General features: G+C 39.5%; 1 protein-coding gene across 1 annotated transcript; it reads right to left on the reverse strand.

Annotated features, from left to right (window-relative positions):
- Positions 1-2,019: 2,019 nt before the first annotated feature.
- On the reverse strand, positions 2,020-14,408 carry nrsn1l (neurensin 1-like). The gene is made up of 4 exons (XM_065471244.1): positions 14,305-14,408; positions 10,763-10,838; positions 8,574-8,726; positions 2,020-5,869 (listed from the first exon to the last, which is right to left on the reverse strand). Exons 2-4 carry the CDS (start codon positions 10,820-10,822, stop codon positions 5,456-5,458), a joined length of 627 nt encoding a protein of 208 aa, XP_065327316.1. The 5' UTR covers positions 10,823-10,838; positions 14,305-14,408; the 3' UTR covers positions 2,020-5,455.
- Positions 14,409-15,057: the final 649 nt, after the last annotated feature.

Below are 15,057 nucleotides of genomic sequence, written 5' to 3' on the forward strand. Positions count from 1 at the left end.
ATATCTCTTTTCATCTCATGGTGGCAGCACCATAATGTTTATGTTTCAAAAAAAAAAAAAAAAAAAAAAAGGCAAGAAGGACTGTTGGCCCCTGGGGGATTTTCCATTAATGAATATGTTACTCTTGGAAAAATGTTTGGACACCCTGGATATAAAAGTTACACATTTGCATTATGTTAACTTTGTCACCATCCACATTCTACTTTTCCAAGATTTTCCTTTGTGCATGGACATAACGGTTTCAGACTTCCATTTGCATTAGTTTTTTTTTTTTTTTTTTTTTACTTCTATGGAAGTACCAGTGGTTTGGCAGACAAGCGTACTACAGCAGCAGATGCTTGTCAAAATGCAGGTGGTTGTAATTGGCAGACCTAGACTTTGAGACTCTCTGTAGATCTTGAAATCTTGGACTTAACAACTTGATCATCATCATTGTAGTATTTTAGATACATGATAAACTGGGAAGCACTACCTGCTCAAATGGTAGTGACTTACAAAAGCTAGACTAAGTATAACCTGCTTTGTAGAACTATCGATGCATAAATTATAGAAGCATTTACTGAGGTCACAGATCAACTGAGGCCTAGGGTTGTTCTTTCCCATCTTTTCTTTTTTGGCATCCAGAGGAGTCATTGCCTGCTGGCCATACAAAACATGCCAATATCACTTTTTGGAGCCAGATGCTACATCTGTCTTTTATATATAGTTTTCTTTAAACAGTATATTTCGTCATATGGAAATGGAGAATAGGCGAGGAAGCCATCCTAGGCAGTGTACTGAGCATCCTCAATAAAAATCAATAAATAAAATAAAATACATTTTAAAAAGCTGCAACACAATGCAGTGTATATCAGACTAAACTGCAATGGACCCTTTGCAGGAGCAGGTTAGTGGGGTTTATTTTATTGTCACTATATTTGTATCGTAGTTTTTCCATGAGATGTGTGCTGACTGTAGGAAACTAATGTAAATAGCTTCTAAATAATTGTAATGTCAAACATCATGTCCACCTCATGGTTTGGAAGTGGCTGACAATCACCAATTCATCAGCTTAACAAGAGGTGGGAGTATCAATATTAATAGTATCAATACCACTGCTGGTATTGGTACTGGATTGATACTAATGCGATACGATACATTGTTTCTATCCCGTAAGTTCAAACATACCTCAAACATGGACTATGAAAAATGTCTGAACCTTTTAGCGTTGACTGTAACGTCTATTTTGTTTATTGCCTATAGCACATTTAAACATTTAAGCAACAAAAGTCGACACGCACACTTGCATTCCAGGTCTGTAAAAAAATCTACTTTCAAAATACATGAAAAACTCTTTTTTTTTTTCAGATTATTTTTTAGGCATTTTAGCATTTGTGTATTACTGTGCTAACTAATAATTGTGGAAAGTAAAATCAAAGTGATTTAGTGGCCATTAAAATGTGTGATGACTCATCTCATAAATCATCACACACTGATCTCCTCTACATAATTTGCCTTTACAGGTTAAAAGCACCAGTATCTATATTGGTATTGGCAACAGTGACCTTGTATTTATTTGTTATTGGATTAATACCAAAATTTGCAGTATTGCGCAGCACTACTGACAGAACCAAAGGGGCAAGTGACAAAGTGAACAAAGTTATGTTCTATCTGCTTGTTGCAGACAGACAGTGTGCTGTTAGAGGTGTTAAAGAGAAGCAGGCCGCTGCTTCTCAGTGTAATGTTCAGCTCTTAGCTGGAGCTCGGCTCGGTCTATCACTTGGAGAACCAAAACAATTTCCTATAAGAGGCTAAAAACAGAATATTTGCTTTGTTTAAAAATAAATAAAATAATTAGTTAAAATGGGTTAAAAGTAACAATAAGCTGTTCAACATTTAATACCCATTAAAAAAAGAAAAGAAAAAAACTTCTCCTTAGTAAAAGTGTGTAGAAAAGATCCATAATTTTATGAGTTTAAAACATAGCAATCCAGACTAATTATTAGACTTGACTTTGGTTTCACAAACCTAATCTAACTGTTTTTATTTTCCTTTCTTTATGATTTATTACACCTGGGCTTAAAAAAAACACACACGAGTGCACTCTTGGTTGTATTTGTTGCCTAGCAGCATACGCTGTCTTGCTAATTTGCTCTTCACAGACTGTGGCAATTATGAAAGAGCATTCCAAAGAAAAGGCACTTTCACCCACATTGAAATAATAAAATTAGAACATCAATAGAGTCGTGCAGTCAGCACAAGACCACCGACTGCCGAGCAGCTTAAGTTCATAACAAACAAAAAGAAGGAGCTGAACAGGAAATAAATCATTGTTCTGATTCAGGGAGCTTTCCTTCAGAAATCAATGTGAAGAAAAAACTGGAAAGACATCCTGAGCAAGCCAAAGAACATCACACCAGTGGGATTCTTCTTCAGAAGACATCAGCATACAGCAGTCTAATTCTTGATGCTTACTGGTTTGATTGACGTATGTAAGGTTAAACAAGTATGTCACACAGAATCAAAATCTCTTGTTTAGATCATGATTGTACATCCTGTCCCACCTCTCCAAGACTCTCCTTATTGTAAACATGAGACACAGTGGACACATTTTCTCTATTGTTACAAGCTCCATAGAAACCACTTAGGTCATATCTCTATGCCTGCTTCCAACTAGGCATACACATACAACAAGTGAATATTGGGTTTAAGCATAGATGGTGTAACTGCTGTAATACAGTCAGACATAATAGAGAGACAAGAAAATATGAATTATTCCAGTTTAAAGATAGCTTTGCATACGTGTTGTTGTGGCACAGATTTTTTAAATGGATCCAAACACTTTAAAAATTCAGTATGCAGATCACAAGTTTATTTTGGTGATTTTCTTTGCACCAGTGACACGAAACCCCATTTTACTCCATTATCTTCACCATAACCAGTAACACAACAAAACAATGAAACAGCAATAGTAACACTCAGTGAAATTACTCCCATTATATCAGGACATCGGGGTTGCTCTTTTTTTTTAATACTTTTTTTTCTAGGTTGTACTCTATTTTCTGGAATTTGAGGACCTAATCAGACAGGGGGCTTCTAAGGTGCTAGTGCAAATTCCTCTCACCTCAGCCCTTCACCACTCACTCGCTGCTACTGTGTCCGCCTGTAAACAAAAAATCTGATTGGAGTAAAAATAAAGAGAGGGGACGTGAGAGACCAATCAGAAAAGGGTCTTTGTTCGGAGTTCAAAATAGAGCACTTGAAGCCCAACTGTTGCCTGGAGACACAGATTGCAGGCAATTACGCAGCCAGATTACAGTGTGGAGAAGGGAGGTGATACTGTCAATGGAGCACAAATTACTGCGCGTCTGTGCGTGTGTGTGTGTGGGTGAGAGTGCGTGTGACTGTGTTCAACACAGCAGGGTGAGCGTATGTGTAGATGTGTGTAGCTGCAGGTACATAATTGTTAATGATTCTCTTTATGAGCGGAAAGCCAGGATTCACGTGTGGTTCATACAACATCATCACCATCATCACTAAGTACTTTGAAAGCCAGTACCACTATTTAAAAAAATACAAAACACAAGGCAAAAACAACATGAAATAGGAGGAATAAAAACATACATTTCTAAGAACTGAGTGTATTTTCTTAATGCTAGTGGACAAACACAGTCTACCCGGTCAACAGCTATGTCTCTATGCTGCAGTACGAGGTGTTTAAGATAACTACGTGCCTTATGGTTCAAGTCTTGGGGCCTAAAAATACCTCTACAGCTTATCTTCTCTAAAAGCTTTTGAACATATTAAACAAAGAGAAGTAAAGATGGAGGCGGTAGATGCCACACCACATTTCTGGATCTGGTCGGTGGTCAAGAAGACACACTTATGTTCATGCTTATGACTTCTTTTCATTTTTTGACAGCATCCAGTCTCATATTAAACACACAGGCTTTCCGAAATACCGCAAATGCACTATATGTTGGGTTACTGAAAATGAGGTCAGATGACACCTTGTCTGAAGCCCTGATGACAACCCTAAAGATGGACATAGTCAGTGCTGGATGGGCCTTGAACCTGCAGTCTTTTCACTACAAGGAGGTGATAGCTGTGAGCTTACTGGTTCAATCACTTGTTTTTTTAGGCATATTGAAAAGAGCATTAAGTTCATTTAGTAAATTATGGTCATTTTAAGTTTCAGAAAATGTTATGAAGTATTGGCTAATGGCTTGTAAGCGTACAGTTTCGTGGTCAGAGCTATCAATCAGTGGGCACATCCAGTTTGAAAACACCAAGATGCCAAAAGTGCTAATCTGGAGGCTTGATGAAGTCACGGTACAGACGTCCATCTTTGATCATGTCTACGGTTCAACAGGATCACCACACGGGTGTGTTTTGTTCACTTTGTTATTTTTGCAATGACTATTAACGTTTGGACTGAGGATCATAGCAGTGCTGTGCAATACAAACACATTATCGGTCCTATCATTCTAGTATCGATCCAGCAACAACACCAGCGTTGGTATCGTTGGTTGAAGATTTGGTGATTATCAGCCTCTTTCAAACCATGAAGTGAACCGTGGTCCAGCTTCAGATAATTTTGTCAGCTTGTGCGATGACATATACTCACTCAGAAACAAAAGAGGAGCTTTCTCTGAAATCTTTCTGTCTCTGCACCCACTTTCATCGAATCCACAGCTACACCTAGATAGTGAGCCATTACAGGTACCTGGGCATCATTCTGAACGACAAAATGACACTGAATAATTTCATGTGCAAAAAGCCCAATCATGAAGCTGATTGAAAATGTTTTATTCATCAGCTCTAAATAAACAATGATTTGTAGCTTTGGCAGCTTCGGTGCAGATAACAAAAGACGGTTGGAAAAGAGTGTTAAATGTTCCCAAAACACTGTTGGCATCGAGTTGAATGACATATTTGTAAGATTAGAGCCACTCGGAGGGAAAAGGCCAGTCTGTCCAGACCCTCAAAACTCTCTTCATGCTTCATGCAAGGCTTCGCCCCTTGCCGCGGGGGAGGGGAGAGGATTTGGCTCTTCTTTCCATGAAGAGACAAATCAAATAGATATTTCAGATCATTGGTTTCTATCTTTAAAAAACCCCCAACAAATGTAGGTTTTATATGTGTAATGTAAATCTGAGGTTTTTTTTAGTTTTTTAACATCCTCTAATGTATTTATGTGTTTTTTTCACTAAATCATAATATATGTGGGTTTTCTTGACTGGTGCTTGTAATCAAAATCACATCCCTAGAACTACAGAGAGGCTAGTCAATCCAATCAAACAGCAGGGGTCTGACTGTAATACTGAGGTGACAAAACAGCCTCCATCTGAACAATCTGCATGTTGAAATAACACATTTCCGTTGACAGAGGTAAGACAAGAAGTTAAGACCATGCAAAAAAAAAAAAAGGCCCCAGGACTAGAACAAAAGCCTTATAGCTCAGTCGTGATCTTTTTTAAGAAGCGGGCTGCACATTTTCCACCTTCGACAAAGTAAAGGGCACCTTCCCCTCCTCTGAACCAGGTGGCTTAGTGACCACATCCCTAACATCCTTAAAGCCCCTCCACTTTGACCCACACTCTCTTCTCCCTTCCACTCCCCCTGGTCTGTGGGACAGCCTTTCTTTCAAGTTGGCCTTGGGGAGGATCCAAACAACAACCCCCATTGCAGCCAGGGCAGAGCCGAGGCAGGAGAGCCCAATCCCGGCTGCGGCGCTGAGATGCAGCCCCTTGTTAAAGCTGATGGCCTGCGTGTCCACGAAGAACAGATCTCCCTCTCCGAACGACTCGATTTTGGGAGGAGTGGAGTAGCCGACCGACAGCGTGGCAATACCTGCAGTCAAGATGAGGACACCCAGGGCCAAGGACACCTAAGGGTAGACAGGGTAAAGAAAGGAAGCTGAGGTGGTCATTTTTGCAGATATGGCTATTTCATTTTTGTATAAGTGGCCCTGTTTGCTCGGTGCTCTTCACTACTTGTTAAGAAAGGTCATTTTGTTGTTTGTAATGCAGAAAAATCCCAATTGCCACACGTGCTGACCTGGAATCCCGCTGCTTTACAAATACCAGCACATGACTGCTGTTCATCATGAAGTTTAAAAATGCACTGTATGCACTACATTATATGAGTAAAGTCGCAGGGAGAAGTTTCTGCATTTTCAACCTGAAACATCAGCAGAATTTCACCTTAAAGTAGAAGAAAAACAATGATTAAAAAAGTATAATATTTGGCCATTCATGTATTTGGGAAAATGATGCAAAATTATACAACCCTGAGAGCACAAACCTCTGCCAAGGCAGCTTACTCTCTGGGCAACATTTACTTTTAAGGGAATAGTATTGTGCTTTCTTTCCTTTGTGCTTTAAGATGTTTTCAGTGCACTAAAAATTAGAAAAGGACAGCATGATGGATGAATACTTTAATTACACAAACATTATGTAGGAGTAGGTAATGAAGAAAAATAATAGATAAATAAATGGACATGACTTCAGCTTATCAGATAATGATTCTACAGTTGATTTCTAAGTACATAGGCAGCTCATTCTCGTTCTCTTGACAATACTTTCTTTAAAGATGTAACACATTTTGGGGTGAATCTGAAAGAAAAAAGTGACATCGGAGGTCCAGTGTGTCATGATATTAGGAATCCTCATATATCACCCCCTATAAGTCTATATGTCGGCCATACAAACAATGGCAGTAAGAGACATAATTTTAAATAGTACATATCATTATTATCTTTTTGACCTTCAGATCGACCTACTGACCTTGAAGGAAAGGTCAGAGGTCAAATATGATATTTGAAACAATAATACAGTACTTTCTATATTTTGACAAAACACACCAAATTTGTAAGCATCAAATTTTTTGTTAGTTTTCGAAATTATTAAGTTGACCTTGAAGACCCTTGTGGACGTATGCCAAATTTTAATAGATTTTAATAGATGGAGACTTTGGACTCCACCGAGCCATTAGATGGCCCCGCCCCTCCCTGAGCCTGGTTCTGCTGGAGGTTTCTTCCTGTTAAAAGGGAGTTTTTCCTTCCCACTGTCGTCAAAGTGCTTGCCCATAGGGGGTCATATGATTGTTGGGTTTTTCCCTGTATGTATACGAACCAGCAAGATCAAGATCAACAGAAAGTCACAAAGGAGCCCAGGGTAACAGCTAAACAGCTAAAGGCCTTTTTAAACACTAGCTAATCATTTTTATCAGTCCAACATCAGAATCACATTCAGCAAAATATTTTATGGGACACGTCAGACCAAAATAGAACCTCCTGGATTAAATAGGAAGGCTCAAGAGATTAGAAAACACACGATTACAACATGACAACCTTATACCATCTATGAAACCATCTATGGTGGAGGTAGTGTCATGATTTGGGCTCATTATGCTACGTCTGACAGCTTGTTATCAATGGAACAATCAGTTTTATGAAGTATACTAGCATGTTGTAATTAAAAATGTCCAGACATTTATCTGATACCTGAATAAAAAAAAAAAAAAGATAAATAAATCATTTGCTTTTAAAGGAAGGAGTCAAACCAATGACCTTAGCCCAGCAGAAATGTTATTGAAGGATCTAAAGCAGGGGTGTCAAACTCCAGTCCTCGAGGGCCGGTGTCCTGAAACTTTTAAATGTGTCCCTGGTAACCCCTAACCCTACTTAAGTAAATTTAAATAAATGTACGTAAATGTAAGAGTTTGGAAAAATGTACTTCTAAAAGTACTTTTATTGCACCATGCTCATTCACTCACGAGCTGCTGTAACATGAATCAAATAGCTGAATTATCACCTCAGCATGCAGTCAAGTTCTATAGAGTCTTGCTAATGACCTAGTAAATTTATTTAGGTGTGTTGCAGCAGGGACACATGGAAAAGTATCAGGACACCAGCCATCGAGGACTGGAGTTTGACACCTGTGATCTAAAGCATCAGTTTATACGAGAAACTAACTAGTATTGCAGAAATAAAGTACCCCTGTACATAGCCGTTGGCCACAGTTGTGAAAATATGTAATGATGGTTTAATTTCTGTAATTATACATAAATATATAAATATAAACAATATAGACATTTTGCAGAGTTATTACACCAGTGAAGCTCACTGCTGGCAGCTGCAAACTGCCAGTAAGAGACACCATGTGTCACAGAGGTGACACATTCACTCCTCAGGCCACCACGGGGCTGACAGTGACAAGGGCATCAATGTGTGAAGACAAGGGCTGTCCAGTTTTATGTGGAAGAACTCAAAAGTCAACTCGACTGAAAAGCCAATGAAGTAAAAATGTATATTGTTTTTAACTTTTCATGGATTTAGCTGTAAAAGGACCAAATCTAATTTTTTTTACACCATAAGCCTCATAAAAGAATTCATCCCCTGAATTATTTGATGCAGCTGTGAGTGAGGAGTCTTATAATGATCCGAGGTCAAGTTAATATTATCAATATTATTTTTGGAATTAAAATTTTAGTACCAAAAACACCATAAAAGAGGAAATGTAACACTTTATTGTGCCGCAGGAAACATTTGAAAACCATGTCATGGTATGTACAGAGAACAGTAGCTTTACCTTCCAGACTGCTGAGATCCACCACAGGGCTGACCTCTGGCTCTGGACGAACCCCCGATCCTCCGGGTCTCTCTCCCACATGGAGGAGGAGCACTCTTCATAGAAGTGGTGCAGATAGGAACGAACCCCAAAACGAAGACAGCTTGAACCTGCCTGGAAGGAAGTTGTGACCAAAACGAGAGAAAAAAAATCACATTTGAAATAAACACATGAATCATCATAATTTTTATGGACAGAATTTCTAGGCATAGCCAAGTGGCGGAAGGCTTTCGCTTAGTTGGTCTCAGAATCTGATGTCTGCTTTTCACGGATGATGTGGTTCTGTTGGCTTCATCGGCTGGTGGCCTCCAGCTTGCACTGGAACAGTTCACGGCCGAGTGTGAAGTGGTGGGAATGAGAATCAGCACCTCCAAATCTGAGGCCATGGTCCTCAATAGGAAAAGGGTGGAGTGCCCACTCCGGGTCAGGGACGAGTTCCTGCCCCAAGTGGAGGAGTTTAAGTATCTCTTGTTCACGAGTGACGGGAGAAGGAAGCGGGAGATCGAGGGACGGATCGGTGCTGCAGCTACAGTGATGTGGACGCTGCACTGGTCCGTCGTGGTGAAGAGAGGGCCACTTCTCACCTTATCTCTAAGGTTATCTCTAACAAGCTCTCAATTCACCGGTCGATCTACATCCCTACCCTCACCTATGGTCACCAGCTGTGGGTAGTGACCGAAAGAATGAGATTGCGGAAACAAGCGACAGAAATTAGCTTCCTCCGAAGGGTGGCTGGCCTCTCCCTTTGAGATAAGGTGAGAAGTACAGCCATCCGTGATGGGCTCAAAGTAGAGCTTCTACTCCTCCACATCTAAAGGAGCCAGTTGAGGTGGTTCGGGCATCTGACAAGGATGCCTCCTGGGTGAGGTGTTCCGGGCATGTCCCACCAGGAGGATTCCCCGGGGCAGACCCAGGACACGCTGGAGAGGTTATATCTCGCAGCTCGCCTGGGAATGCCTTGGTGTTCCCCCAGACAAGCTGGAGGAAGTGGCGGGGGAGAGGAACTTCTGGGTTTCTCTGCTTAGGCTGCTGCCCTCGCGACCCGGCCTTGGATAAGCGGAAGAAGACGGATGGATAGATGTAACTACAACAGGAATAAGGTGGTCATAGTTCTTGTTTTAAAGCTTGCATCTTCTGTTTAATTTTAGTTTGTGATTAATTCTTTGGTGTCTCTCTACTGTTATTTTAACTATGCTGTGGTTTTGTTGTCTAATTGCTTGTGAGGTGTCTTCAATGTCTTGAAAGGTGCCTATAAATAAAATGTATTATTATCATTATTTTAACTCTAAGTAGCTATTTATCAAAACCTAATGTGATACTGCATAGCTACATAAGGCCTTAAAAGTTCCTTCTACACTATGCATGAACTAAGCCAGCGGAGGAAGCAGGACATCTGGATCTGGATTATTTTGTGGTATTTTTCTGAAGAACAACAAGAGACAGTGTCTCCCAATCTTTCTTACTTTAATTTAATATGTTGGTAAAACATTTTCATGCAGATTCGCCCAGAACGTTTTTAGTCGTGATACTAACACACAGACAGACAATGAGACAAACTCAACCAATCACGTGAGCTCCTTGGCGGAGTTAATAAATACATTAATATTCTTACTGGAGAAAAAGGATGAAGACCTGCACAGCGACTGTAAGACTTAAAGGTAATTAACACTTTCTGCTCTTCTAAACATAAAAAAACATTGTGCCTGCTGCAGGATAAAAGACGTGTATACAGTATTCCAACCAGGAATGCAGATTTTTTAAATGCAGAGGACAAAATATGTTTATTCTCAATTATCAGAACAGTGTTTGAAGATTCTGGAAATACTTTCTGAACAATGCTAAATTTATGTTTGTTTTTTTACATTTCAATAGTAACTCTAATACTGAGGCAATATATGAGAAGTGAAAACTTGTTTGGTATACATTTTAATTTATCTTAGTTTCCAAGATATAGTTATCAATCAATCAGCCACAGTGCCAAAGTAATTAGTAGGTATGTTCAGACTATTTTTGCTGCAACTTTGTCATTGTTACACTGACTTTCACGCAAACATTTTCTTTATGAGAGCTTCCTGTCATCTGCCCAACTCCAAAAACACTACTTCAGCTGTAATCAGATCAGAATGATCACCCGTGTTAGCGCAGCTCACCTCACTGCCGGAGGATTCTCCTCCCGAGCCAGAAGCACAGGCCTCGGAGCACAGAGCCATCTCTCTCCTTGTACACCTACAATAAAGATAGAAATTCATACGATAAGAATGGTGATACACAGCCAGCCGTACTTCTGAACAGACTGATTTGTGTACATATCAGCTGCCTGGCTGTGAACACAGACATTGTTTATCTGCTGAATATGGATTCCCCGCAATAAAAACCTTCCCTCCCTGCAGAGACTCGTCATAAATCCTTCACCCGTGTCTTCAGGTTGCCCCAGTTATTGTTGCCGCATGTGAACGATTGACGGCCACCGCGGCCCTGAGGTGACTCTATCACCACCCACGGATGAGTCACACATATGCAAGTGCGTGTACACTGTATTCATGTCCCTCTGTTGTTATTCTCCTAAGGCTGTTGGGTTGATTTATTTCATTCTTCAAACTGTTTCCCTGAGCTGTGCACAAATGCCAGATCTCAGTCTGTAACACAGCAGCGGCCTAATCTGACTGCAGTATCAATCCTGATGACTAAATTTGCAATGACCAAATGACGGAAAGAACTTCCTGTTCAGGTAACGTTAGATTATTACCTTCCTTTGCTGCTTAAGCTGAAAAGAATGAGTTACTAATAAAAGTGATCCAATATACCACATCTCTGTTTGGTGTCTTTATAGCTCTAAGTTGATTTAATAAAAATAAAACTAAGACACAAAGAAAGCACGCTGGAGCTGAACATGATGTACAACATGTTTTTATCTTATCCTATGTAAAGCACTGAGAAAAAGGGTTTTGCAAAGCATTTGCCTACATTTTCTTTCAAATAAACAATTCAATAAGGGAAGTCTTTACCAGCCAAGGGTCTATTTTTATGGTTTGATACCCCGTTTTATCTTTCACTGGTACGTTACCCTTAATTGATTGTAAAGTTGAGATAGTTAGACGTACGAACCCCCTAAAACACAAATTCAGAAAATCACAAATACATATTTTTATTTCCACCTTTACTTTTAAATGTGTCTGCAGAGCAGTGATTACAAACCAAATACATTTATTAACCTTCACATTTGTGGCAGCATCTTTAGACTTTAGACTTTAGAGCTTTTATTGTCATTGTGCAGTTTCTTGCACAGCGAAACTGTGTAGGTGGACCACAAAGGTGCAAATGTAAAGAAAACAATATACAAATGGGAAAAAAAGCAATATATATGTATACATATATGTGAGTAAACTATATACATGGTGTATGCATAGAAACATTGAAACAGAAACATTGTGGGGCTGTATACAAGGGCATACTTTATCTCATACTATACTCACATAACAACTATAGTTACTGGTTATTTATTATTATCCCACTTTTTCGTGTTGCAATATTAAATATAATGCTATAAAATACCATGTCTGACTTGATGCAGTATTAAAAATCTAATGATATACAAGTGTATAAAATTGGAGCGCTTATATTTAAAAACTTTTATCTACATTTGGAATGCTGGGAAGTTTAATTTTACATTAGCAAAATTTTGATTGCAGGACTTTTACTTATAGTGGTGTAGTTTCACAGTGCTAATGGTGTTTTTATTTATGTAAGGGAGCTCAATAGTTCATTCACCACTGCTCAATAATTCAGCTATGCTTTAAGATAAAAAAAGCCACTCGTGACACAATTAATAACTCAAAGTTTACTGTTTGTTCATTTTGGTTAATTCAATTTTAAAACACTGATACTCTAGTAATTTTAAATAGGAACACTTTGAAGTACTAGTAAGGTCAGAGCAGATCTACAGGAGCCACTTCTGATTAATCCCACTGTGCTGAAATTGCCTATAATAAAGCCAGAGGCAGAGAAGAGGGCACCCCTGAGATAGTCCTCAATGAATAGAGCTAAAGGGCTAAACTAAAACTAAACACTGAAAGCAGAGTTAAACAGAAATCTTCATGTATGTATAAGGATTGTCTGGTTGTGGTGGTTGATGGTATGTGCAGGGCTTTTAAAACATAGTAGTTTCAGTTCTAAGGCCCAACTTTTACTTTGAAGGCTCTCCGGTTTTTGTTGCATTTTTTCAAGTTTCAGTACCACTTGGTGGTTAATCAGCGAGTGTTTGGAGACAAGTGGCCATTTTCCGTAAACACTACAGGCAAGTGCAGCAATGTGATAGTGATAAAAGCACTCACAAGGAGGTTTTTGGTTCATCACCCTATTTGTGACTAAACCTTCAGCAACGTGTTGGGAAATAGACATTTTTCCCCAGAGCAGTTGTCAGGGATTCACTGACTGGTCTCTAGTGCTGTCTGACTGAGACCTAAGACTCAATGAAAACTTTTTAACAAAAACTGACAAAGCAGTCCTCTACGTACGTGGAAGTCCACTGATATTCTTCATTATAAGTTCTAAGATTCAATTCAATTCAGCTTTATTTATATAAAATATATAAATAAAATTACTACAATAGTAGAAAGAAAACACCAAACAATCACTTAAACACCTATGAGCGTGTGCTTGGGGGCAGTGGGAAGAAAAAAACTCCCTTTTAACAGGAGGAAACCTCCAGCAGAACCAGGCTCAGGGAGGGGCAGCCATCTGCTGTGAACAGTTGGAGGTGAGGGGTGGAAGACAGTGGAAGGGAGCCAGAGAATAGCAATGACAGCGAGAGAAAAGTGAAAAAAGGTGAAGAAGAAATACTCAGTGCATCATGGGAAGCCCCCGGCAGCCTAGGCCTACTGCAGCATAACTAAGGCAGATTTCAGGATCACCTGATCCAGCCCTAACTATAAGCTTTATCAAAACATTTTAGGCTTCATCTTAAAAGTAGAGAGGGTGTCAGTCCCAAAACCAAACTGGGAGCTGGTTCCACTAAAGAGGGGCCTGAAAGCTGAAGGCTCTGCCTCCCATTCTACTTTTAAATACCCTTGGAACCACCAGTAAACCAGCAGCCTGGTTTAACCCAACTAAACACTTATTGTTAAAATCAGAATTGAACACTATTGACCTTGCTTACTGTTCTTACTACTGTTGTTTTTGTTGTTGTTTTTAATGGTATGACCTACATAATCAAAAGGGTCGTTAAAACAAGGAGCTGTCCATGGTGCTAGTAAGACTGTCTCAGCTTTCCAGACAAGTTAAAAAAAAACAAAAAAACAAAAAACAAACACTTTTTTTATCTGACCGTTTCTTATAATGCTAAAAAGAATGCAACAGGCTATTTACTGGAGCACACCGATGCAGGAAATATGATTTCAAATTCATTGAATGCTCACATTGAAACAGGAAAAGGCATCAATGCACTCATTCTCACTGCCAACATTTCTTCTAAACGGGCAGCAACATAAGGCACGGCGGTCATTTCAACTCACAGACGCAAACTAACCGCCGGCACTGAACACCAGTGAGTCATCGCGGCCATGGAGCCTCTCAGTCCATGTCACACTTTTTCTCCATCGCATTTCAGCTACGGTGATCTTTCACTTTCTCTTTCCTCACAGCCTCCTTCTTTTGCTCTAACCGACTTTACAAGCAATGAAGGACGCAGTCTTACCCCTCCTGGCCGGAGAGCTCGAGGTTCTCACTGGGGATCCATGTGTTGTCGGACCGCTGGATCTCCAACGCTGCTGCTGATGTGAATCAGCCGAAGATAGACACTGAGCATGCGTGAGGATGGAGGGAAAAAAACAAGACAAAAACGTGGAAACTTAATTAAATATGACATATGCTAATCTACGATCTCTCATTTTTGGGAAAGATGTTGAGTATTTACCCCGCTGTTTTGTCTTATGAAAATATGGAAACATCTGTCCTCACAATGAATCACATGTTTTAACCAGATAACACGATTTCATCTTTAAAGTATGAGTGACTGCGGACCTTTAACTTTCTTCACATAAATAAATAAATAAATCATGAAATCATGCGGAATTTAATCCAAAGAATTCAGTAATATTTACTGAAATAAATATTTTATCCCTTAGTTTATCATTTTTTTAGTATGAAAAGGAACTCCTTTTTTGAAAAAGAAAATAAAGTATGCCTACATATACAGCGAAAGATTAAACATGATCCTCTCTGAACTTGTCTGGGTGCCACAGATTCACTACCTGCCTGAAGAGAGAAAGCCAGATTAAGACCCCTATATAATTCTTCCCATTCTCATAGTGGAAGTTAAGCACTGTTATCAGTTCAGCTGGGATGAGCTGTCTGAATCCTTCCCCCCCGGCTCATTTTGCACCTGTCTAGATGTTATCCTTTTGACGTTTGTTTAGTCTGAAGGGCTTTTTGCCGCAGGTGCTTTAGG

This window comes from Pelmatolapia mariae, linkage group LG22 (assembly GCF_036321145.2).
Source record: "Pelmatolapia mariae isolate MD_Pm_ZW linkage group LG22, Pm_UMD_F_2, whole genome shotgun sequence".
NCBI classification, from domain to species: Eukaryota; Metazoa; Chordata; class Actinopteri; order Cichliformes; family Cichlidae; genus Pelmatolapia; species Pelmatolapia mariae.

Coding starts and splice junctions, on each gene's coding strand:
- nrsn1l (XM_065471244.1), bottom strand. CDS start 10,822: ATGGCTCTGTGCTCCGAGGCCTGTGCTTCTGGCTCGGGAGGAGAATCC. Junction 8,727..10,762: donor GAGAATCCTCCGGCAGTGAG/GTGAGCTGCGCT, acceptor ACTTCCTTCCAG/GCAGGTTCAAGCTGTCTTCG. Junction 5,870..8,573: donor GGATCTCAGCAGTCTGGAAG/GTAAAGCTACTG, acceptor GTCTACCCTTAG/GTGTCCTTGGCCCTGGGTGT.